The sequence below is a fragment of the Syzygium oleosum genome, unplaced genomic scaffold (assembly GCF_021117445.2).
Source record: "Syzygium oleosum isolate NSW1041296 unplaced genomic scaffold, Sole_v2.1 Sole_v2.22, whole genome shotgun sequence".
Taxonomy (NCBI): domain Eukaryota; kingdom Viridiplantae; phylum Streptophyta; class Magnoliopsida; order Myrtales; family Myrtaceae; genus Syzygium; species Syzygium oleosum.
The window spans coordinates 5,241,436-5,266,948 of NW_026607506.1; the positions used below are offsets into that span (position 1 = coordinate 5,241,436).

The window sequence follows — 25,513 nt, forward strand, 5'->3', positions numbered from 1 at the left end:
TTGGCTTCGACACTAGGTGTCATGACTATAGGATTGCGAGGATTCTCTATTTTCCAGATGATGACGCAGAAAACGAAGCTTTTGGAATTCGATGCATGTATGTGTTTGATTTGACGCCACAAAAGCATTTTTCAGCTTCTATAAGAACAAACTATTCACTGTTCGAATCACGCATCTTGCTTTCTGGGCATTGCAACATGTGCAACTACAGACTACTATATTTAGACTTTTTGGTAGCACTGGCAATGCATACCTAATAAGCTCATTTATTGATCTATGTAGACAGCTGCATTAATGGATTAAGGAAACAATGGAGACTGTATCATCATGATACACTCGTTTTTTTTTCCTCTAAATGATTCGTGGGTCGGAAGTCTCATTCCATCTTATGATGTACACTGATGATTGCACACGTCAACAATTAGTTCAGCCATCTGAGAATGTGGTCTGTAAATGAGATAATCTCTCTGCTTCCTCCATGGAAAGACATCTAGGAAAGTCAATTGTATATTGCGGTTCTCCTCTCAAGTCTAGCGCAACGTGCTGGAGCTCTGCTTTAGTAACAGGAATCCTGGTGATTGGCAATCTGAGTTCACCTAGCTCTTGGAAATGGGCAATGGCAAAGAACAGCAGAATGTGATGATGAGGTTTCTTCGGAATGCCAGCACATAGTTTATATCACAGAACATGTTCTTAGTTGATCGAATTTTCACTTGAACATCAATTCGAAGGCTATCTAGTTTCAAAGAGATACGTGGTGTTGGTACCTTAAAGAATAACCGATCCTCTAGCAAACCTCACAAGCTGTTGATCATATACTACTGCAATTTGAACATGGTAAACACACGTTTCGTTCGTTAACTTGGTAATGAAAAACCGAGCCCATTAGACGCGGCTAATTTGATGTCTGAGATACTCGCAAAGATCGGAAGGGACATTTTCCCTTCTCATGAGGTTCATCCTCATTCAACAACTCAAACCGAGGAAAAAAAGAACATCGGCCATTTCTTTCAGTGTCCTTGATAACATGGTTTCAGCGCTACTCAAAGCTCTTGTTGAATGGCATCTCGGCTTCGAGCTCATAATCCAGTGGACTGCAACTAACTTATAACTTGGTCTTGGGAAAATTCGGGACAAGCTATCATTCTAATGTATATTCAGACATATCCTACAAAATCGATGATCATCTCTGATGAGAACCATGCCTTTGACATGGACTCTTACATGCATGATTCTCATGTTAGCACTTCTTTCTGAATATCAAAAATGGTCATCTGACTCATGTTTGTATTAGATAAATTGATTGTACCATCTCACAGGCACCGTTGTGGTGAACCTCTAGTATATCACCATACAGATATTGCAGAGACCGAAAAGAAATAGATGTAACCGTGCATGAGCTTAACCATAGATCAACACAAGCTGTTCCAGATTAGTCGACTGACGACTTTCTGATATGAGTTTCTCCAACTGTGTTTTAGATGGTATATACAATTATAAATCAAATGGCAAAATATCAAACCAAGAATTGATAGGTAGAACTCATTTCAAAGGAAACAATGCAGATTAGTTTAATATTTCAAAAGGCCAAATTTCAACATTCAGGCTGCAGCAGTAAAAATGTGAAAGTAACAACAGAGTAGTGAAAAAGGGTGGATGAAGCCTCGTGCATATTATTCTACTACCCCAGAATCAAATCTATTTTTACATCCTTCTACGACTGCTAACATTTGACTAATTTATTCTACAAAAGAAGAATGACAACAAGATCTCAATTTCCACTTTTTGGTTTAAAAATGTCCAAAATTAATCACATTACCTTGCAATATAGACGTTTACAGTGGCGAGAAAGCCAAATCAGGAGATTTTGACGTTGTTAGCAGTACCTGTTGCAGCATTCTAGCAGCAAGACGGCGAGTAACACCACCGGCAAGACGCACCCCCAAGCTGCGTGCCTCGGGTTGCTGGAGGACCTGCTCCAAAATGTATCACCAATTACAGCAATAGGGAAAATAAATTACTGCCAACATTTCGCAAATTCCGCATAAAGATATCCCCATACTTCTGTTTAGCTTTAAAGTTAGGGTGATCCCATTGTTTTCATTTACCAAGCATACAACTATCGAAATTGCCTGTTTTCTGTTTAATTTGCATTTAGATGCTTCGTCACGCGGTTGCTCCAAAATGAATCCTGTCCTTTATATATCGTTAAGGGCCCAAAATTTTCCAATGGCATCTGGAGAGTCAAATCATTAGGTATCACTTATTTTAGCTAATCAGATATCGGCCTAAGAAGTTTGTGCTGTTTTTTTTAGACAAATGAAAGTCCACGCGAGAATTGGACTAAACTCAAAAGTGTGCTTTTTTTAGAGAATCAAGCCCTCAAATATCAGGTCCCTCGCACCGAACAATTATTCGGCAAACCTAATACATATAGTAAACCGCATCTAGACTGTCAAATATGGTGGGACTTACACATGATTCATCAGTTTTAATTGTTCAGATAAGTACATATATTAAATTCATCGAATAATTTTTTGCACTCATACCACCTCTTAAAAGGTCACACCCACTCAAGCTCTACTCTTCAAAATGACGATTTTGACAGACTTTTTTCCACCCTTTAGTGGCATGTATCCACCTTAGCAAATAGTTCCACCTAAGATTAAGTTATGCTTATATAATTTTATTGAGGCTGTCCTCGGGAAAAGACAGAATGAAGAAAGTTAGAGCTTAGTATATTTACGCCTCAACATGTATTTTGTAACATTAAAACTCTGCAGTTCTTCCAGAACTTCTTTCTTGCAGCAAGAAATTTCAACACTTGTTTTCCTTGGTAGTTCTATGATCGAATTCTACTTTTAAGCATGGTCCATGAAAACCCTTAATTGCAACAGATAACAAACTGAAGTGTCATATTTAGCAAATTAAAGTGTGATGCAATAAGAATTCTTTATATCTTCACGCGTTAAGGTACATATGCAAATATTTTAACAACTTCTGATCAGGAAGGACAGTCTTGCAACCGCAAAATTAAATTGTAAATCCATACCGACCACATGGGAGTTGCTGTTTGCAACCCCAAATTACTAATTCTAAATAATGTTTCAGTCTCAGAATTTCCAAAAGTGTAAAAAGTCTGAGCTTATTTTATAGGTCATCAATGTGATTTCCAACTAACAGTGACTCAGCCACTAACTCTCGGCAAAACAACACCGACTGACCAACTGGCAATCATTGAATGCTCCCGTCTACATAATAATAAATGTCACCTGTGGTCATGTAGTTGTCACTGGTGATATCCACAATGACCATTACTCCTGCAGGATACTGATGTTAACGTGTAAACTGCTGTTGCTTCTAAGGCTAATAATTGGTTTAGCTATTCCTGAGAAAGCATTGTCGTTGACCAAGGGAAAAAAAAATTCAAGCTAAAAGCAGTTCTTCTTTGAAAAGGGAGCCAACAATTTACATGCTTTCTTTGTCAAATGTGCATGTGCAATGTTCGAGGAATATTTGGCCGCTCTTGGAAAATTCATGGCTACATAAGGAGTGGCAATTCTCAGCAAGCAAAGGCTATTCCATTAGTCATAGACTATGCACCACTCAGGAAGCTTCCTCAGAACCAGAATAGTTTCATTGCAATGTTTAGCTTGCTTTTTCTGGCCACTCTTCCAATTTCCTTCTACGTCTTGAAACTGCAAGTTGATCTTATTTTCAAAGTGATAAGAAGCAAGATAAGCTGTCTGAGGAGCTTTTTATAGGGAGGAAAATTTTTTCGAAACCATACTCGATTGAGATGATAGTCTTTGAGGCTATAGGCAACCTGATCTATCTGCCAATAGCCATATTCTCGCTATAATAAGCAAACTAAGAGGCAGCATACGCATTTTTGATGTCTATGATGGATAAGTAAACAGATAGGAGAGCAGCACAATTTGCCACATCCACTCTCTCATATATAGTTGCACCTACTAAAGTCCAAAGGAGAGCAGTATAATTTGTCAAAATAGTAGGCATCATGGAATTATGGTATAACTTAAGTCTTACCTGTAAAACAGGCTGTAGAAGCTCTGGATCAAAACTCTTAGAGGTTTGCAAGAGGCTCCATATCCTAAAAACCTGATCTCGAAGATCCATCAGGCTTTTCAGTTCAACATTGCTCATTATAAAGGGTCCATTTGCATATGAATTGGGCAAAACCCTCATAAAGTAGGGAATAGAGTTGTAAGCATCGATAGATGAAGCCAGGACAATAGCTTCCATGACATGAACAGCCTCCTTTATGACCAAAACTCGAAGTTCTTCGCCATGTGGATCTAATAACAACCTCAAAACAGGTTGTAAAGCGTCCTTGGTTGAAAAATCTCTGTCTTTTCTACCCTGGACAAGTAGGTTTTCAAGTCTGTTCCACCTTCACAAGACAAAGATTTTTGTATAACCAAACCAAATCGACAGCCTCAAACAACAGGAAACATGGGCGGTTACATACCTAAATCTCCCATCCTTGAACAGCAGCTCTATGAGGGCATCTCTAAGATATGGATTTGGATCGGTGAGGAGTCTCTTAGCAAAGTATGGATAAGATGCAGCCAACACCTTGAAATTAGGATCGGCATGGAGTGCTAAGCCTTCTAATACAGTAAGCGACCTCAATATCAATGCATAATATGGCGGAACTGCAAATGAAACATCCATCCCAACAATCAAACTTCAAGAAAAAGCCTATGAAGTGATCTGTGCATGGACGAAAGATGTAGTTGTTCCATTTAGGTAATTTCAAATTAAATGAGTTTACTCCGTTTAGTTCTCCAAAGAGAAGGACACACCACTTCACCGCAAGAGAGCATTAAAAATTCACCTAGGAGCTAATCAAGAAGTAATTCAGAACCAGAAAAATGATGTACAAGACCAAATATGACATAGCTACTAAAGTAGAAAGTTGATCTTTACTCACCAGTAAAAGGATACTGATAGAAAACAGTTCCCAGACCATCCACTATCGCTTTGAAATTTAAATCACTCACAGTTGCATTGAGTGCATCATCAAAGAAGCTCTGTAATGCAGGCACAATGGGGGAAACATCAACTTCAGATGACAAAAAATCCAGAGCATAGTAGTCACGAGCCATAGCTTCATAGTCTCGATTAACCAGGTGCACAATATGACCGATGATAGCATATCTGGCTTTCTCTGGGGTCTCACTCATCATACCAAAATCAATAAAAGCAAGTCTTCCCTCAGGTGTCGCCAAAAGATTACCGGGATGAGGATCTGCATGGAAGTATCCAGACTCAAGCAATTGTCTGAGGCTGCATTGTATTCCTGTGCTAACTAAATCCAAAACCTTTAGTCCATGCCTCTCAAGGGCATCCAGTTCATTGAGTTTGAATCCAGTAATCCACTCCATAGTCAACACTTTGCCACTAGTGTAATCCCAGAATATATCCGGTACAAGTATATCTTCTTTGTCAGCATACAATCTTCTAAACCTCCTTGCGTTCTGCCCCTCCTGCAGGGACCTGCCAAAATTAACAATCAATGGCGAAATACCTCGTACATATTACTAAAGCTTTTCCAAACAAGCAGTTCATGGAAGGTTGGAAACTAGTGTTGTCGCAAGTGTATATAGAAGAAAGAAGGTCGAGGTACTGAGACGCTTTGCCTCTCAGCAATGAGTAAACCTAATCACGACTGCACCTACGAAATTGCTTATCAGAAATCTAACCTGCGCATAGTTGAGCTCTTGATACACTCTTTGTGCAAATTCATCAACCAGGGCAACAACATCCGAGGTAATGCCACTGACGTACTTATTGATAAGAAACCCCAGTCCTCTCATAAGATAAAAGTCAAGCCCAATAGCCTCTTGAATACCAGGCCGTTGCACTTTGACAGCGACGAACCGTCCGCAATATTTTAGTTGAGCTTTATAAACTTGGCCCAAGCTTGCTGCTGCCACTGGAGTAGCTGATATGGAGGAGAAGATCGAATCAAGGGGCAGCTCCAGTTCACTCTCTATACATGCAAATGCATCTGAATCCGGGAAAGTTGGCAATGCATCCTGGTCAATCATAATGACATTAAACATCTTCCCAGCGCCATAATGGATTATACTTAAACATCCAGACATAGAAAGAAACAGACAATAGGCAGGTGACATTTATTATGGAAATTCAGTCGGTGCTGCAACTGTTTAGATAAAGATGGCCTTAAAGCTGCAAAGTCATCATATTTAACACTTGCACCTGGATGGTGCTATATGATAACAGTGAGCACATTCAATACACTCACAAGAAAACTGAGAAATCATTATTTGCTGAATCTCAACAAGAAGACAGACAGAGTTATGATTTCCCTGGTCATGTCGGCAGCACTTTTTCACCAAGCATGTGTGAGGGACAAGCCTAACTATCAATACAACAACCTGCAGCACCCAAACCTATCAATTCATGTGGTGGTTGAGAGCTAATTCATGTCTCATGATCGTATTAGTAGTTCATCGCATCTCATCGCGTGTCATTTAACTCATTTTAAAAGAGTTCTTTCTGAAAAACCAGCCGAAACATGTCACTTTGTGTTAGTTTCAATTCACTTGTATTCACGTATTGTTAAGAGTTTGTGCTTCCGCATACATTGTGTCCAAATAAGCACCATCAGTACCTGAAGTTGAGAGAGCTCTTCAATGTACTCGGGAGGACAGATATCAGGCCTGGTCGACAACCCCTGCCCGATTTTGACAAATGTAGGCCCTAACCGTGTCAATATCATCCTCAACTCCACACCTCGCTTTCTCCTGTTCTGATCAACCCAACCATACCTTTGATCGATTAGGAGCTTCGACGCAAACATGCCAAAAGCTATCAATACATCCAAAGCCCTTCGCACAATCTAGTCACAATTAAATTCCACTTGAGTCAGCTCGTCAAAGAATAAACCACGCCTCAAATTGAAAAATCACAGACGAACTCTTGTACGGACAAGTAAAATTAGTGAACATACTGATGTGCAGGGAGTGATAGAATAAGAGATCAATTTCAAGTAATCAACTCCCCTCAACACGAAAATTTATGTTGAACTTCACCATACACAACGAGACTGATCATATACCTACATTCGCGAGTGAAAAGCATTGACATCTCTGAAGCAAGAGAAAGAGAGATTAAAGTTCGCCTGCTCAGCTAATATGTTCAAAAAGCATACGCCGCCTCTAAATGTAATCCAGGGCGAAAGTCGCCACAACACCACGATCAACACATGCACATTCGTACAGACAAACATCTACGAGAAAGCACGTTCATGTCGAGAGAGACCTTAATCGGACGCGAACGGTACTTGCGAGCAAGAAGCTCCGGGCTGTACACCGGAGAATTCACAGCCCGAGCCACGGCTCTGGACTCGGCTTGAATGTCCGCCGCTCGATCCCCAGCCGACACGCGCAGGACCGCGCCGCCGACGACGACATCCGGCGGTGAACCATGAGGTCGCGCCTCCAGCAATGCCGCTCTCGGCGCTCCGATCCCGGAGAACCGCTTCGGAGCCCGAAGACGAGCCGAGAACGGCCAAGCTACGGCGAGAGGAGCACTCATGGCTACGGCACTGCCGTCGGCGTGGAAAATCGGAGGAAGAAAGAGAGGGAGAGAGAGAGAGATGGGCGAGCTGTGGGTGGCGATTGGTGGAGGAGAGGCTTTTTGTGGAGCCTGCTGGGGCTAGCGAACAAGGCGTTCCGGCTGGGACTCGTGGTCGTCTTCTCGGGCGTGAAGTACAAGAGCTGGTTTGTTGCGGGCTTCTTGCTGCAGCAGGCCATGTCATTCTCGTGTTTTTCCCTCTGCCTGTCTGTCTGTCCGACCAAAACGAAGTAAGCGACACGTAACAGAGGAAGCGCTCGTAGGTTCTCGTTTTTTTTGGTACGGACGGATCGTTAGGTAAGACAATCCGTCGCGGTTGAAAGTTGTGACTGGCATTCTTACTAGGAATGTGCACTCGGACTCTGGCAAATCGACTCTCTGTCAAAATGCCCAACAGTATTCCTCGAGCGTCTGTTTTCACCCTCCAGCAGTTTCCTTCCTCAGCCTCCCACAAAATCAAAGAGTCCCCATCAGCAGGACATGTTCTGTTGGTTGTAATCCCTTCAATCCGATGTTGGCTAACAATATCACCTGAAATGGATGAATAGGTGATTTCAAAAACCATGACAAAATTGTGCGGAATTAAAAGCGCTAATTTTTGAAACGAGAGTAACCAGGCAAAACAGAATATAAAGACCATCCTCATGTTGTTCGTTTTACCATGGTTTGTCCAATTCAAATTAGCGCTTTGATGCCAATAAATTTCCTCCCTTTGCCATACACTTCATTCATTTCCATCAATACTTTCTGTTCCTGCTGATCCTTTCTTTTTTAACATACCATCTAATTCCCTCCGCAGTTCCTCCAACTTAACTTATCTTTACTTATCTTAAAAGGTCCTCCTACTCCACTTCTGCATAGCCTTCCTACAAACTGTCAATTTCTTGCATCACATCCCTCAACTACCCTTCCTTCATATAACTGCTCCAGGCCATATTCACCACTTCCCTGCATTATTCCACAGCATTCCACTTGTCTTCAAACCTAAACGTCCTTGGAACCCTCTCATCTTGGTAACTGGTGTTGATTATTGATGATCAATGATCTAAGCCAACAGCCAACAAATCAAAGATCCTAAGTATTAGGTCAAAGGCCCTTCCATTCTGAAGTAGCCAAACCCCTGCCCACATTCTTTCCTTAATCCTCTTTTCCCTTTTTTTTTTTAATTATTACGCCACGTATGCTTCCGTCCTGAGAAAGCCTAATCAAGTAGCCCTGCCCATACCTTGGAACTGATTCATATACCTTCTAGCTTTTGGAGCTCCCCCACACGTTTCGCCAATATTTCCAATATCATACAAATCACCCAAACACATCCATGGTAGGTTATTCCAATGACCAATTTTTTTAAATGCCACGACACCTCTCTCTTTCATTATGATTAGGGGCTCCAGATACCCAAGATATCCCAAATTCTCCAAGGACTTCATTAGTAACTCACTTCAGTGTCAACCACATTCATCGTTTCGCATACAATTGGAACTTGAACATTTGAATTTCACAATAAAGCAATCCATTAGGCTCAAGATAACAAGAACTCTGAAAACCTTCTCACCCCTCAAACTTTCTCGTCCTATTTTCCATTTCCATCAGAAAAAGCTATATCTGGCCGATATTTTCTCATTGTATATTTCACAAATGTAGGTACGCAGCAGCATTTAGAGTGGTGGCTAGCTCCAGCTAGTACAGCATTGACAACATTCATCTGTTAAAAGTACAGTATTTTGCTGATAATGTTTCTGAAGAGCTCCCTCAAAGGATCATCATTTTACAGTGTCCCCAATTATGATACAAGAACCAGAAGACAAGAACAGCAGAAACTAAGTAGCAACACCAAACTTTTCACCTGTTTCCAGTACTAATAAAGAGGGTCGAGTTGATCAACAGAAAGTTGTAAATTGCAGAAGAAAAGCATCAGCATTGGGGACCTCGAGCCCCTTTTCTGGTCTTGTTAATCAAAGGGTGTCTTAAAGGACAGCACCATTTTATTGGAAATTCCTTTGTTCCAGGTACTATTCTTGCACAGACGGTCTTGTCAGGGGGAGTTAGCATGAATCCTCAAACATTTTGCAGCATGTTTAAATGATGGAGAGATTTTAGAAAGCAGCCACCGCACTCTGGAGTACATGATACAAGAGAACCCTGCTCAACCATCAAGGAAGAAGGCAATACCTCCTTCAATTTACTAAATGTATACAACGATTCGAAACTTACATTATTCTGCCGCATCAGTTCCCGGAGGAATCCTGTCAGTTTTAAAACTCCAATTCCTGTGACTTTACTATGCAAAACTTGGGGAGAGAAAAAGAAAATAGGGTAAATTACTAAGTTTCTGTTCTTACAGAATTTGAAAACAAGCAAAAGCGAGGAAGCAGCAGTTTTCTATCGGGATATTCCCGGGGTCAGACCAGACACTTGAGCATCTCAAAGGACCATAAGAGGGCATCTAAGACTATCTCGTCAAACTACGAAAGTTTCCAGGACATTCACATCGTTTGCAAATGTCAAATTCAGCTTTCTTGTTCTCTTTGCACGGTGAAAGCATAAAGCAGTGTGCGCATATAGGCGATTGCCCAACCCGTTAAAGGATCCGACTATGTCCTGTCCTCTCTAAGTAGGGATGCTCTTTTTCTCTTCATGAAAGTATACACCGAAGACTTTTCATTACTAAAACAGTTAGAGAAGTCTTGAACAGGATGACACAGAAGACCGGAATCGCTGGGCAGTTGTGGGGATGGGTTTTGCAAGTCTAGGAAATTTACTTTCCAAACGTGAAACTATTACTTAAACTCGTTCTATTATATTAAGTAAATGACATTATAATATATGATAATTTAACAGAAAAAGAAGAAGGAGAAATAAATTTATTCAATTATCGAGTCAAATATGGTGGACAAACAGTTGGCAATGACAAGAAAACAATGGGGGACGAAGAAACTGAGACTGCGAGAGGAGAAAGTGACGTGTTCACGAGTCTGTAGTCACCGTCCCTATGTATGTCCGATGTCTTTACCCAACCCTCCACCAGATGTTGTTGTACTCTCTTCACCCCTCTTCCACTTTTGCTATACGCTGCTTGAACCTTATTTGCCTTGTTTCTATTTAAAGAAGAACATCTCAAGTGACGAAGAAAGAATAAATCTGCTTCTCCGCAAAAGAGATCTAATTCCTCTCTCTCTCTCTCTCTCTCTCTCTCTCTCTCTCTCTGCGCTAACCCAAGAACCCAGAAAGCTATGGCGTCATACGGGTTCACTCTCTGCAAGTTGTGTGCCATTTTCTTGATTCTTTTGACCTGTTCCTCCAAAACCGCTTCTTTTGCCACTCCCATTTCAGGTATCTTCTTTAAAAACTCCTCCTTTTCAGAACCCGCCAATTCATTCTCTTGCGTGGACCCGTGAATGTCGTCCTAAGATTTTTTATTTTCTTGATATGTGGATACAGATGATATATTCGAATCGCAGGCTCTTGCTGGTCGGCACCTCCTCCAGGCTAAACAAAGTAAAATCTTTTATGACCCTGTTTGTTGGATACTTATTTCTTGGGGAAAGAACAGCATTGATGCCAAAACTTGTGTACGGAAGCCACTTTAGTGCCAAAATTTTCAATCAGATCACTTAAGTGCTAAAAGTTGTGAAAAACGATCACTTAAATGCCACTTCGCCGGAAATCCGACGTGGCATTTTTTTATTAATTTCTCAAGCTGATGTGGCTCGCCGGAGGCTGATGTGGCATTTCTTTTCTTTTTTTTTCCTTTTCTTTCTTTTTTCCTTTCTTTTCTTTTTTTTTTCTTTTCTTTCTTCTTATTTCCGATGGCCGGCGTCCGGCCATGGCCGGCCTCGCCGGGCATCGCCTTCCTCCGGGCGAGGCCCGGCGAGGCCGCCGTGGCCTCGGCGAGGGCCGGCCTCGCCGGATCTGGCGAGGCGAGCCCTCGCCGGGGCTCGCCCCGCCCGAGAGAGGGTCGAGGTCGCTGGGCGGGCGAGCCCCGGCGAGGGCTCGCCTCGCCAGATCCGCGAGGCCGGCCCTTGCCGAGGCCACGGCCGCCTCGCCGGATACGGCGAGGCGAGCCCTCGCCGGGGCTCGCCACGCCCGAGCGACCTCGACCTCGCAGGCGGGCGAGCCCCGGCGCAGGGCTCGCCTCGCCCAGATCCGGCGAGGCCGGCCCTCGCCGAGGCCGGCCATGGCCGGTGGCCGGATGCCGGACGCCGGCCATCGGAAATAAGAAGAAAGAAAAGAAAAAAAAAGAAAAGAAAGAAGAAAATCAGAAAAAAAAATATTTAAAAAATTGAATTATACACATGGAAATGCCACGTGTCATTAAAATTTAAATATAAAAGTCACGTATTAAATTTGATCGGAATTTCTCGCCGTTGGCACTTAAATGATCGTTTTTTCTCCGATTTGGCACTTAAGTGATCGCCGGAGTAAATTTTTGGCACTTAAGTTATCCAAATGAAAGTTTTGGCACCAAAGTGACCTCCGTATACAAGTTTTGGCACCAATGCTGTTCTTTCCCCCTTATTTCTTCCAAGCTTTTAGACGCTTTGGGCTATTTTGGGATGTTGGTGCTCTAAATTAGTTCCTGGTGTGGAGATTTATGTTAGAGAAGTGGCGATATTGTGGCAACAGATCCCTGGTTGACAGTTTATTGTTAGTTGCTCAAGTAGCGATTGTTACTCAAATTCTGGCTTAATAATCGAATTATGTGAGTGGTGTAGCTCTTAGGTATGTTCGTTCGAGCATATGTCCAGTGTCTTTTATATTCATTGACTGCTTGAGTTGAACAAAGTGGAAAAGAGCGATATGAAATTCCCATATATTTCGATATATTTTGATAAATAGTATATGAACCTATTTATATGCTTTATAAAATGACTATTTAAAGTAATAAGATAAATAGAATATCAATTCTAATCAATTAGGGATATGCACAATTATAGGAGATATATGCATAATCCTGAGAGGTAAGTAAATATCCTAATATTACGGTGTAGGTCAGATCAAAGTCCAGTCAGATTTCTGTCCACTCCTCCTGTACTTCTCAGTTATCTCACACCCTGTCAAGACGGATCCGGAGGAAAGATGGAACATTGTCATATGAAGTTTAATTTTGATTTGATAGAATTGTAGAATGCTATAGTTAAGCTTCTTCTGTTCTACCTGTGCAAGAAATTCTCAAGTCTATGAAACTGAAGAGCCTCAATCAGGTAAAGTAAAAAGGAAAAGGCCCATTAACTGGAAGCATGTGAAAAGTTTGGTGTTACTACTGAGTTTCTGCTGTTCTCGTCATCTGGTTCTTGTAGCATAATTGGGGACACTGTAAACTGATGATCCTTTGAGGGATCTCTTAGGAAACATTGTCAGCAAAATACTTTACTTTTAACAGATGAATGTTGTCAATACTGTACTAGCTGGAGCTAGCCACCACTCTAAATCCTGCTGCATGCATATATTTGCGAAAAAGGAAAAGATAACCACAGATATTGGCCGATAATGCCCTGACCTCATCTTTGCGCCGATTTGCTCAACCTTCGCGTTGCTTTGATGTGATTATTGTGTCTCATGTCCAAGTCTATAGATCATTTAGAATCTCAATATTGTGCGATGGATTTTGCAGGTTGTCCAGTGAACTTTGAGTCCCTGAACTACACAATCATCACGAGCAAATGCAAAGGGCCTCTTTACCCTCCCAAAGCTTGTTGTGGAGCGTTCGAGGAATTTGCCTGCCCTTACGCCTATGTTTTAAATGACCCAAAGAATGATTGCGCTTCGACCATGTTTACCTACATTAACCTTTACGGGAAGTACCCGCCAGGCCTTTTCGCTACCAAATGCAGAGAAGGAAAGCAAGGGCTCAAGTGTCATCACCGCCATCATGCTTAGCCGATGACAGTGGCGGGGCTCAAAATCACATTCCATGCCCCCCTTATATCAGCACTTTCATTTTGCTTGGACCAAGACTATAGACCGTCTCCACTGCAATTATTGCCTTCTTATATAAATAACATGGAGAGATATGGAATTGCTGGCCTCTTCATCTTTCGACTTCCATGTTTTGGTAAGCCTGTTGTTGAATGTCCTGCCCCTGATCTGTGTCAGGTTTCCGCATAACTATGGTTGGAGCTTTATCGTGCGTTTGGGAGAATTTTTGGGAAATGTCTTTGCATAAATGCAATAGATTTTAAGTTTAAAGAGTTTTCTTGAACACTATTTGCACAAAGGACTTTCGTGAAAACGAAAATTTGAAATTGCAGCAGGCTCAACTTTGAGTTGTTTGAAAGGTCCGGTCACAATGGTTGTCGAAGGCATGCGACCCTAGGTGAGGCAACGCTTAGGTCACGCGATCTCAAGAGGCCCAGATTTGGGCTTGCGAGCATGGCGCAAACCCAAAGAGGGTTGCCGAGGTCACGCAACTCCAGGCGATCGTCATCGAGGTTCAGCAACCCTAGCAAGGTGAGGCAACGTAGAGGTCGTGAGAAGTCGAGCAAGCCACATCTGACGAAGACAACAGGCCTTGAGTCTCAAAGTCGGCCATGCTCAACTAGGTGACCCTCGAATCTATCTACTATGGCTCAAAATTGAGCACGAGCATCGTGTGACCCTTGGCCGGCATTACGCGAGCCTCGACAACCCTTGATTCTCCAAATCTCACATCGACCCTCCAGATCTTGCCTCATCGACCATTAACCGTTGACCTTTGGTGACCTTGTTCAAAGAGAGACGATGAGCATAGTAGAGAGATGAGCAATGTCAATTTCAACAGTAAAAGAGGAATAAAAAAAACTGGTGAGAGCAAAGTTAAAATAAAAATACTATTAATTATGGGCTCCAGCATTCCAAAATCGTTGAATGCCCAGTAGTAATGGCCTTGAGCTAAAGGTTTTGGAGGATTTTGGAAATGCAATGCATTTCCCTAATGGGTTTTGAAAATTGTTTACCTAAACAGTTTAGCGTTTACCCAAAAGTCTTTAGGCTGCGTTTGGTTGTCCGGATTTCTAAACAGGATAGGACTGGATAGGATAGGATAAGAAATCATGGGATTTCTTCATATCCTATTCACTGTTTGGTGGACTGCGGATTTAAAATCGGATAGGATAATTTATTTATTTTTTTGCTATTCACGGGTCCGGAGGAGTTGGTGAACGAAAAAAAGCCGAGCAATTTTTTTGGTGAAAGCGCACAAGGTGTGGGGATGAAGATGACGGCGAGTGGAGTGTAGGGTTTCTGAAAAAATAGGCATTAGAAATCCTATCCAGGTCTATCCCACCCCCCCTCGGATTTTTTTATCCGGGCTATATCCGGTCTATATCCGACCTTATCCTATCCTGGACCATCACCAAACACAGGATAGGATAAAACGCCTCGTGTAACGTAAATGCTCACATCAGTCAAGATTGTAGCTTGATTATTGATTTGGATTGACCGAGATAAGCAAGTGATAATGCCGGAAAATCTAATTTTTGTATCATAAGTTTTAAGATACTATAAGAATGGTTTGTGCTTCAATTTTCCAAATGCTAATACATTGTAAATAAAAAGTATGAATTATTAAATTGTTGAGTATAATTAACCTCATTAAAAGCTTATGAAGAGACCACATCATTCTTTTATTATGCTGAGTGATTTTTTGCCCTGTGACTATAGTTTTGGGCGATAAATAAGATTGGAATGTATGTGAAAATTAAGAATAATGAGAGACCAGCAAGATGGGACATTGCTTTGTTGTCAATTCATGGCCATCTCTTCACTATTCAAATTTGTTTTGTACTTTCTAATTCTACATTACTTTTAGGTTAGGTGAAAAGAGGCCATGTCCACCTCTTCCTGTTCACCGCTTTTTTACTTTAACGAATAGATTTTCTTAACAAGTATTTTGAGAACTCTCGTTAGATGCCTATTCAAGGAAAAGATTGCAATCTCCAATGTTGTGTATGTCTCATGTCGTGTGCAAACACTGCATTGAAAATCAATTTATTTGCTAAATATACTTAACAAGTACCCTCTTCAACAAGTTTTTTGTGTTCCATTTGTTTCGTGCAAAATGAATAGTTTGAACAACATTTTCCTAAAAATGATCGCTTACATTTACAAAAATGAATGAGCGAAAAATATTTTTATCGTCCATGAAAATGTTTAGATATAAATTATCAAAAGTCCTAAATCTATTGCACTTTTGCCAATTCAGTTCTAAACCTTTTAATTGTGTCGATTGAGTTCTAAACATTTTCACGTTTTGCCAATTGAATTCATCTGGCCAATTTTGGCCAGAACCACTGACGTGAACGCCAGGCGTCTAACGTTACACGGCCAGCATTGACGTAGACAATTTTTAATAATATTTTAATATTTTTTCAAATTTTTTAAATTTCCTTTTTTTTCTTTTCTTCACTTTTCCTTTTTTATTTTTTTTCCTTTTCTCTTCTCTTCTTTTTTTTCCCTTCCCCTCTGCCAACACCCAAGCCTAGGTTGGTGAGGGCTGCCCTCCCCTCGGGCTAGTGAGGGTCACCCTCGCTTGAGCCAAGGCCGGTGAGGGCGGCCCTTGCTTGAGGCCAACAGAGGGCAAAAGAGAAAAAAAAAAAAAAAAGAAGAGAAAAGGCAAAAAAGTAAAGAAGGAAAAGAGAAGAAAAAAATTATTAAAAATATTAAAATATTTTAAATGTTGTCCATGTTAATGCCGGCCGTGGGCCAACCCTGCCACATTGCCCGGCATCCACGTCAATAATTTCCGGTCAAATTTGGTCGAATGGTCTCAATTTGCAAAACTTGAAATATTTTAAAACTCGATTGGGACAATTAAAAAGTTTAAGACTGAATTGGTAAAAGCGCAATAAATAGATTTTTCGATCAATTTTTCCTTTTTAATCGATTAATTATTTCAGAATTTCTGCTTATCTACTATTGGGTAGGCCCAATTTGCGGTGGGCTAAATTTTCCCAAAGCCCCACCCAACGAAAATCCAACGGTGTGGGATGAGTTCGACATGCCCACATAACGCAATAGAATCGAATTTACAAATAGGCGACGGTTAGACAGAGGTCGCTCCTCTTTATAGAAGCGCGGTCGCGGTCGCGGTCGCGGTCCAAATCCACCTGCAAGGCCCCGCCACGTGTCCCCTTTGACCGAACCGAGGAAATAAAAAAATTTCAAAAGCCCCGACCATTGACTTCTGGAAAGGCGTGGGTCACTCGGGCGAAACCGGAAACGGGCAAAAGAACGTTAAAAAACACGACACACACACACGCACGTTTGACCTCGGTCCGTAGGAACAGCAGCAGCTTCAACGCCAAAAGCTCACCCCCCCACTGCCATGGACATTTAGATCAAGCCGCAAGGCTCCGTAGGCCGTTCATCTCTCTCTCCCCGTTTCGCTTCTTTATCGTCTCAGGAGCCGCGCGATATAGAAAATCCAAGAAAAGCCCACGATCGCCCGACACCTACTCTATCGTTATCAGCTGTTCTCGTTGGCTTCTGCTCGTCTGGATGCAGTAGTAACGCACGCTTTCTTTAAAGGTCGCGAGGCTCGGAGTCGGTGTGTACGGCCTCCCTCGCTCCCCTCTTCCTCGCTGTCGCTCTCCGTGGGGGGTTTGATTGTGATCACCGATCGGTGCGGATGTGATTCTTGCGCTGACATTTATAATCCAACCACCCACCTACCGCCCGTTTTCGAATTCTCTTCCCGATCTTTCTCTTTTAATTTCGTTAGCCCCCACTTCGTTCCACTTTGTGGCTCGATTCTTTTTTTGCGTTTTGACCCGACCCCAAGAACCGTACGTTTCAAAAGAGATGGTCCTGTGAAAGTTCTGAGGTTTTTTCGCCCCCACTGTTTATGTTGTCCGGGTTCTTTTCGCGGGAGGAATCGAAATGGGTTCTTGCTGTTCGACGCCAGGAGGGCAGGGCCGGCGCGTGGTGGGGGTTGCGGCGGAGGGAGATCCCACGTCAGCTACGGTAGCAGCGCGTGGGCTGGGCTCGGGCTCGGCGAGGTGGAAGAAGATTGGGAGTTTTAGCAAGAGGAGGTCTGGGAACAGCGACCAGCTGCTGAATCAGAGTCAGATTCATGTTGCTGGGAAGATGTGCGTGAGTGGGGCTAGTGACGTGGCTTGCTTGTACACGCAGCAGGGCAAGAAAGGTACCAATCAAGACGCCATGGTTGTTTGGGAGGTTTGTACCTCGTGCCTATAATCTTTCATGGGTTCTGATTCATTTTAACAAATTGTGTTTCTCGGTAGTTGTCACTGGCGAAGCGTGTTTCTTCTTTTGTGTCTGTGAGGAGTTTTGATCAGAAATCTTGGACTAGGTGGTATATTTTTGTGGGGAGGAAAATCGAGCGTTTAGGGTGTGCAGTTTTGAGTTTGACAGTGGTTGTGTAGGCATTCTCTTGCTTTGTCTTGAGTGACCTTTCATAGAACGAAGCCTTATTCTTTATAGCACCATAAGATTGTTCATGCGGGCATTTAGTGAGGTGAGGGAGAAAAACTTGTGCGACAGTTGCTTTGTGAGTGTGAGGAGAAAGGAATGTGGCTTGGAAAGTTTGGGTTTTTCAGCGCAGCGCTGTTCGTGTCCTCTAGGATGACTTGTTTGTGCCGGATGAAGATGATCATGTATAATGTAAGGCAGCAGTCCTTCCGAGATGGTGTTATACTTTCCCTCAATAGGAAAATATTCTGTTGCACTGGCTCAAGAACAGTTGGTTTCTGTCGGAATGGCAGCTTATCACAGTTGATAAGAAAGCAATTTTCTTGATTGTTTGATAATGGTGAAGTTTTAGGTTTTTCTACATGCTTGTCTCAGGCTTAGTCCGAAGAATTTGAAGAGCGTTAGAGTAAGCACTCCTAAGTTCAGAAGAATGCAATAAAATCATCAATTATTAGAAGTAACTGTTCTTGGGAAAGGTAACTGTCTAACAAAGCATGGACTTGGATGACTAATATTGGTCCAACACCTTATGGGCTAGAATCGCACTTCTGGACCTTTTGGGGTCATCAAAGTTTGTCGTGTCGACAGAGTTGTAGTTTTCTTTAGAGTCAACTACAGGAATGCTCTGTGTAATATACCTCTCGACTTGTGTTAATATTATGCTCTGTAAGGTCAATGGCTTGTTCTTTGCTGAAGTTGACCAATTAGAAATAAGGAAGTTTCAAATTGTATTTGCCCCCAATACATGGAGGTATACTGTGTTACCTGAAAAGTAGTAAAAAGTTTGTGGTGAAGGATTACAATTCCAATGCCAAAGAGATACGGTGGCTTTACATGGTAGTTTTTCCATGCCGTGGACGTATGGCTTATGTACAATCTTTACCTCCTCAGGTGTCTTGGGTTTGCCTATCTTCGTGGGAGATTTCTGGATATTCCACAGATGTCTGATGTGATTTCTTTTTTAACTCCACTGTTGCCTTTTAATCAATTAGGCTTTATCAACAGTTTATTTGACCAAAGGTGTGTTTAGGAAAATGTATGCATTTAAAAGGCTTCTAGTTTGATACAAGCGTCAGATTCTTTGTTTATGCATCCTATAGAATTTAGGTCTCACCGACCATAGTAATAGTGTTAAAGGATTTATATAGCTAAAGCCACCTAGCTCAGTAAGGATTAGTTTGTTATTGTTGTTGTTTCGGTAATGATAGTACCTGCATGTAACAAGGCTTCGCCTAAAAATTTGTTTAGCTTTATTAGTAGGTAGATTGCTAATTATAGTAATGGGTACACTTTTTCATTATATAAGAGTCTACTCTATTAGGAACTTGAATAGTATATTCCATGGCACTTGCATGTTAGGTACACATTCCTGCTACAACTACAATTTTTTTAGAACTAAAAAGTGAAGAAGACAAACATTACTGTGTGTGAGAGCTTTGGAAGTCTAATCTGGAAGCTTCGGCTTTTTGGTGGAAATATCTTGTACAAGTACATGAACTGTGTAAATCTGGATCACTATGGATGCAGGACATGCAGCACACATTCTCACATGTTTCTTTGACTGAAGACAGAGGATCAAGTTGTCCTGGACAGTGACATTGAAGGAGTATAAGATCGCATAGATAATTTTAGTGTTGATCAGTGATGAGGATAATATTGTAGTTGGCTCTGAGGACAATGGGGATGAAAATGAAAGGTTACATGCTCTGATAACGACTAACAAAGATTCTGGAAGAACGGGCTATAACCTTAATTGAGATAGGATGCTAACTGGGAGAATTTTATCCTGTAGTAGCAACAATGTGCCTTGTTTATACCTGCATGTGATGGTCTGCATGTATAGATATTATCTGGATTTCCTATGACTTTTAATCTTATACACACTTTGTATTTTCTTTAGTTAGTGATAACTATATTTTTTGTTTCTCTGCAAATATAATATTTTCCCTCCTTATAGGCCATGAGGAGTTTGAGTTCATGGGAAATTTTTTGTTGATAGAATTACAGTTCAAGAAGTGATACAGTATTCTGTGGAGTATTTGATGGTCATGGTCCTTTGGGTCATATGGTTGCCAAGAAAGTTCGAGATTCTCTCCCACTTATTCTCTGTACTCAGTGGACTGCCTCTTCAAGTGTTGATGAGAGCGACCTTGCCGACAGCGAAAATGCTCCTTGTGGCACGACTAATGAGGAAGGTGCTGTAGTTGCCTCAGAGGATCAGTGGTCTGAGTCCTGGGCAATCGAAGAAAAGGAGAGACTTCCCGAGGCACTTTTTCCACTTAGACAGTCAATGTTAAAATCTTTCAACTTAATGGACAAGGAATTGAAGTTGCACCCAACCATTGACTGTTTCTGCAGTGGAACAACAGCCGTTACCTTGATAAAGCAGGTAATGAAATTGGCATCAACCTTGAAGTAGTTTCTTCTCATGCTTATGGTTTAAGATTGTTTGCTTTTTTATTCTCTTCCTCTCTCACTTCAATATCTATACCTTTAATAATACTGAATAAGAAACCAAGACTGTCTCAGTAAGCTATGATAACTCTCGAGTTCAAGTTTGCATTTCAGGGATGTGAAGATGCTCTTTGTTAATTACTTTTGTAGCATTGTAGGATCGTGAATTTTCTGCATTTGCATACGGACCAAGAATTTTATGATTTCTTTCCAATTTTTTCCATTTTTTTCCCACATTTAATTACCGAAGTTCTTCAAAGCTAGAAAAGGAAGTATGTTTTTATTGACTTTCTTTATAACTTTATCTTTTCAATTATCTTCTGGTGGTTAAATTGGTATTTGTTTGCGAGTGTTTTGACGCGGAGATAGTTCCTGAGGCAGGACATGTATCCAATAATATCATAATACTAATGTTGACATCTGACTGGGTTCTCTAGCAAATTTAAAATCATGCAGGGTTCATGCTGGAAAAAATTGGTTCCAAAATTGAATTCTAAACAGACTATTACATGACTGTCGCTACTATTAGAGTTACTACTGCTCCTACTACATGCTACTGCAGCTAGTGCGCAGCTGCTGCTACCAATCTTTCTGCAATTTTTGGGTGATAAGTTAACCTTCTATTACATTTATTGTACATGACGCCTGGTCCTTGGAATGGCCTCATCATAAGATAAATTTCAAGAGTGCTGATTTCACCGATCTCTTCAGGTTACAATTACGAAGGCAGTTTTTGTTGCTCCAAAGTTTCATGGTAATCTAGTATGATCAAGGGAGAGAGCTCCCCACTATTTTGATTGATGAGGTAGATTGCTGATTACATTCATTTTGCAAGATGGTTTCTGCATGCATATTGAGGAGCCTTACCTCATATATTTTCGGGCATTGTTCGGTAGAAAAAAATGCTGAAGAAGGCACAATTTTAGTTCCTATTAACTTTCTTGCGTTGGATATGCTTTCGTAAATGGGACACAGCATACCCTTTGTAAAAGCAACAAGGAGGAGTACCCCTTTCAATGAAGTAACAAAGCTTGAAGCATTTTACTTCCCAGTGTACCTTCTCCCACTCACGTTTCTTTTTTCAATAGACAAAAGAGTCGTTTTATTGCATTTGCATTCCACTTTTCATTACATTCCACATCATTTATCCCTCACACCAATGGCGTCATTATATCAGCTGTACTTCAAATGAATTTCATCAATTATACTGTCTACCTGTTAGTTTAGTGCTTCCTTGAATCGAAGATGGATTAATGCAAAGTGCAAATGGTAAACACGCATTAGTTTTGAAATTTTACTGGTTAAATTGCTATTGTCAGCTCTCTGCAGATAGCTACACGTGGCGATTGAGAATTTGTCTTGTTTCACCTTTTTTTATTTCTTTATGTAGGGGAATGGGAGTCCTTCATGTTTTCTTTTGCAGATATCACATGATTGCTTAGGACATTGATGTGATTATGAATCTGTGAACTGCTGCCGTAGATTCACTAAGATATCTATATCTAGCAAATTTTACTGAAGAAAGTCTCATCGAAGGTCTTTTGTGTGTTTCAACTCATTCATTTTAAATATGGTTTATCAGGGTCAGCATCTTGTAATAGGAAATGTCGGCGACTCTAGAGCAGTACTTGCATCAAGAGACATAGATAATTCGTTGGTTCCTGTCCAACTCACTGTGGATTTGAAGCCAGATCTTCCAAGTCTCTCTCTCTCTCTCTCTCTCTCTCTCTCTCTCTCTCTCTCTCTCTCTCACACACACACACACACACACACACACACACACACACACATACACACACAAAAGCAGCATATAAGCTTCTCTGCAATCTGATGGTCTTACATGTCTATCCAGGGGAGGCAGCGAGAATACAAAAGTGCAAAGGCAGGGTTTTTGCCTTGCAAGATGAGCCAGAGGTTGCACGTGTTTGGTTGCCAAATAATGACTCACCTGGTTTAGCCATGGCTAGAGCTTTTGGGGACTTCTGTCTCAAGGACTTTGGCTTGATATCGGTTCCAGATATCTACTATCGCCACCTTAGTGAAGGAGATGAATTCATCATTATGGCCACGGATGGGGTATTTCCCCCTCTTCAACTCTAGTTGAGAATTCGAAGAAAATTTTTTGCAGTCATGTTCTGTCACTGATATACGATGAACGCATTTGATCCCTCAAACATGTCCCTACTTGATGTCTATGGTGTTCTGTCACTGATATATGATGCACCCTGTTTAATCCTTCAAACACTTCTCACTTGGTGTCCACCTTGTTTGAGTCATCATGCAATTCAATAACACCTATGTGGTCAATAGTTCTGGCAAGCGAAACTGTTTTTGAAAACTTCCATGCTTTTGCTTTATTGTCTGATATCATTCTGGCCGCTGATGGTGTGTTATTTCTTTCTCTGTCAAGCTTGAAGGATTTTGTATGTATTTATCAATTTTTGAATATTGGATCTTGTGTTTAACATTTGAGTTATGTCTCCGTTGCTTGCATTTTACCTGTTTGATCCTTGACATGATTCACAAGGATCACTACAGTCTATTTTGACTCCCTAGTCTCCTTAAGATATCAATTCGGCAACGCCTACATGTCTTGTCATTTCTAGCAAGTGATTCTTTTTTGTTCAATGGAAATCTTATGATCAGTCCAACATCATTCTCACAGGTTTGGGATGTTCTATCGAATAAGGAAGCCATCGACATAGTGTCATCAGCGCCCTCGCGTACAACAGCTGCTAGAGCCCTTGTTGATTGTGCAGTTCGTGCCTGGAGGCTTAAGTACCCTAATTCGAAGACCGACGATTGTGCGGCTGTATGCCTCTTTCTGGACCACTTGTCCTCAAGGGAAGCTTGGCCCACGGGTGACACGGCGAAAAATGCAGAGCCACCGGTCGTGACAGTAGCAGTAACCGCTGATAAATCAGAAGCCTTAGATCTCGACAGTGATTGTCGCGATCTTGAATTCGAGCGTGCAAGTGCTCGAGGCACTGATGAGATCGTCCCAGTCCCCGAATTTTCAGAGGAGAAAGTTTCTGGAAAGCTTCGAGGGCACTCCAAGAGGAGCCTCGCAGAGTGCATTTCCACGGCCGAGGACGAAGAGTGGTCAGCTTTGGAAGGTGTTACCCGGGTCAATAGTCTGCTTAGCCTTCCCAGGTTCTTATCGGGGGATGCGAGATCGGCCAGTTGGAGAAAATGGTTGCCGGACTTTTAAAATAGCCGAGGCTTTAAGCAACAGACGGGAAAGATTTTTACGTGATCCTGCTATTTTCTGCAGAACATGACGAGTCAGGTTATTAGGATATCGGCATGCTGAAAGGTTTGTAGGATTAGTGCATCGACATCTATGGAAGTTTCTAAGTGGGTCGGCTCCTATAAAATATGTGGCCAGGAACTGTATTATATTTTTGGGGGCATAGCTAAAGAACGATAAGTCGTTTGTTATCTTATAATCGCGCTTCAGTTATTGATGCTTTGTCAATCTTTCCTTCTTTTCCAGACATTTCGCTTTCAGACAGTTCATAGAAAAATTTTGCACTTCCTTTTCCTCGTCTTATGATTCCCTCACTGTCATTTTAGGCTTCTGGGTTTTCCATCCTATGACATGAGCCGATTTCTTCTTTCGACAAGAAAACTAAAAGCACTGTGGTACTGTAGAAGGAAAGACCATGGTCATGCTATGTCATATTATGTCTTCAATACGTGCAGGCATCGGTGCTTATCGAGCTCAGCCCCGGGCTGAGGTACTTGTTGGGGTTGTGGGGGTCCGAGTCGCGACTACGCGATCCGACTCTCTGATCGTAGATCTTAGGCAAGCCCATCAAGTAGCCAAAAAGCCCGTGAAAACAGGAAAAAGAAAAGGAAGAGAGGGGCAACTTTAGTCAAAGTCGATGTCCCATTTACACAGTTCAGCTCTTAGTTCTTCTCAATGATGTACTCAAACCATCTTCCCCCTAGTGCAAGCAGATTACTTACAGCAGACTTCACTGTTCTTTGATGTACCTCTTGACTTCATCCCTATGTGTAGTGAATGAGTAAAATCTGCAATGCAAGATTTGAAGGTGGCCTTGACTCTACCCATCCATAAGGAAGGTACCAGAGAGAGAGAGAGAGAGAGAGAGAGAGAGAGAAGCTTTGGTTGTGGAAGTCCCAAGAAGCAATTAAAGTGGTGGTGGACTGCAGAATCTACTCTTGCGCTATGAATCTGAGGCAATCAAAAGGCATAAAAAGAGATGGCATTGAATATGATCCCCCACCTTACCCCGTACATACTCTCATAAGTCATATGTGTCCCTTATGCTCTTTCAAGAGGCATCGGAATCTGTACCACTCCCCACCCCCATTGCGGCTTTCAATCATTGTCCTTAACCTCAGTAGTAGTGCTCGTCGACATCATGCATGCAAAAATATAATTTGGTGGGAAGAATCGTCAGCTCAGCCTCAACCTTAACCCGGGCGGTGCTCATCAACATCATGTGTTGTAAATCAATACATATTTGAGCTGTGTTATCGTTTTTATTTTTCGAAGGTTAAATTGCGTCTTTATATATAGATTTTAGACAAATTACCCACTAGATATACTCAGATCTCTAAACTCTCTTAATGGACATATAGGTTTGATGAATTAATGAAACTTGTGAGAATTAATAAAGATAATGTAATCAAAACACGATCGGGTGACGGACAACTTTTGGGAAAAATTGTCCAAAAAGTCGTAAACCTATCGTTAGATAGCCAATTCATTCTTAAATTTTTTAATTTGGCAAATTTAGTCCTAAATCTTTTGACGATTTGCTAATGTTGTCCTTCAGGTCAAATTTGACTGGAAATCGCTGACGTGAACGATTTTTGTAATATTTTTTGGATTTTTAATTTTTTTTCTTTTTTATTTTCTATTTTACCTTTTTCTTTTCCTTTTCAAGAAAAGAAAGAAAAGGAAAGGAAAAAAAATAAAAAATTAGAAATTATTTTATAAAAATTGCAAAAATTGTCTACGTCAGCGTCGGTCATCCATGTAAATAAC

General features: G+C 41.4%; 3 protein-coding genes across 3 annotated transcripts; 2 read left to right on the forward strand and 1 right to left on the reverse strand.

Moving 5' to 3' along the window:
* Window positions 1–1,545: 1,545 nt before the first annotated feature.
* LOC115669807 (protein ACTIVITY OF BC1 COMPLEX KINASE 3, chloroplastic-like) lies at window positions 1,546–7,893 on the reverse strand. Its single transcript, XM_056321221.1, has 7 exons — window positions 7,315–7,893; window positions 6,665–6,892; window positions 5,730–6,065; window positions 4,958–5,513; window positions 4,493–4,679; window positions 4,051–4,414; window positions 1,546–1,973 (listed from the first exon to the last, which is right to left on the reverse strand). Exons 1-7 carry the CDS (start codon window positions 7,588–7,590, stop codon window positions 1,836–1,838), a joined length of 2,085 nt encoding a protein of 694 aa, XP_056177196.1. The 5' UTR covers window positions 7,591–7,893; the 3' UTR covers window positions 1,546–1,835.
* Window positions 7,894–10,654: 2,761 nt separating this feature from the next.
* On the forward strand, window positions 10,655–13,668 carry LOC115670009 (GPI-anchored protein LLG1-like). Its single transcript, XM_030591191.2, has 3 exons — window positions 10,655–10,962; window positions 11,071–11,127; window positions 13,244–13,668. The coding sequence occupies exons 1-3, from the start codon at window positions 10,863–10,865 to the stop codon at window positions 13,507–13,509; spliced, it is 423 nt and encodes a 140-aa protein (XP_030447051.1). The 5' UTR covers window positions 10,655–10,862; the 3' UTR covers window positions 13,510–13,668.
* Window positions 13,669–17,002: 3,334 nt separating this feature from the next.
* LOC115669917 (probable protein phosphatase 2C 6) lies at window positions 17,003–24,031 on the forward strand. Its single transcript, XM_030591093.2, has 5 exons — window positions 17,003–17,784; window positions 20,039–20,428; window positions 22,076–22,193; window positions 22,346–22,569; window positions 23,159–24,031. Exons 1-5 carry the CDS (start codon window positions 17,488–17,490, stop codon window positions 23,702–23,704), a joined length of 1,575 nt encoding a protein of 524 aa, XP_030446953.1. The 5' UTR covers window positions 17,003–17,487; the 3' UTR covers window positions 23,705–24,031.
* Window positions 24,032–25,513: the final 1,482 nt, after the last annotated feature.

Coding starts and splice junctions, on each gene's coding strand:
- LOC115669807 (XM_056321221.1), bottom strand. CDS start 7,590: ATGAGTGCTCCTCTCGCCGTAGCTTGGCCGTTCTCGGCTCGTCTTCGG. Junction 6,893..7,314: donor ACCGTTCGCGTCCGATTAAG/GTCTCTCTCGAC, acceptor AATTGTGACTAG/ATTGTGCGAAGGGCTTTGGA. Junction 5,514..5,729: donor AAGAGCTCAACTATGCGCAG/GTTAGATTTCTG, acceptor AGGTCCCTGCAG/GAGGGGCAGAACGCAAGGAG.
- LOC115670009 (XM_030591191.2), top strand. CDS start 10,863: ATGGCGTCATACGGGTTCACTCTCTGCAAGTTGTGTGCCATTTTCTTG. Junction 10,963..11,070: donor TTTTGCCACTCCCATTTCAG/GTATCTTCTTTA, acceptor ATGTGGATACAG/ATGATATATTCGAATCGCAG. Junction 11,128..13,243: donor CCTCCTCCAGGCTAAACAAA/GTAAAATCTTTT, acceptor TGGATTTTGCAG/GTTGTCCAGTGAACTTTGAG.
- LOC115669917 (XM_030591093.2), top strand. CDS start 17,488: ATGGGTTCTTGCTGTTCGACGCCAGGAGGGCAGGGCCGGCGCGTGGTG. Junction 20,429..22,075: donor CCGTTACCTTGATAAAGCAG/GTAATGAAATTG, acceptor ATGGTTTATCAG/GGTCAGCATCTTGTAATAGG. Junction 22,194..22,345: donor TTTGAAGCCAGATCTTCCAA/GTCTCTCTCTCT, acceptor ATGTCTATCCAG/GGGAGGCAGCGAGAATACAA.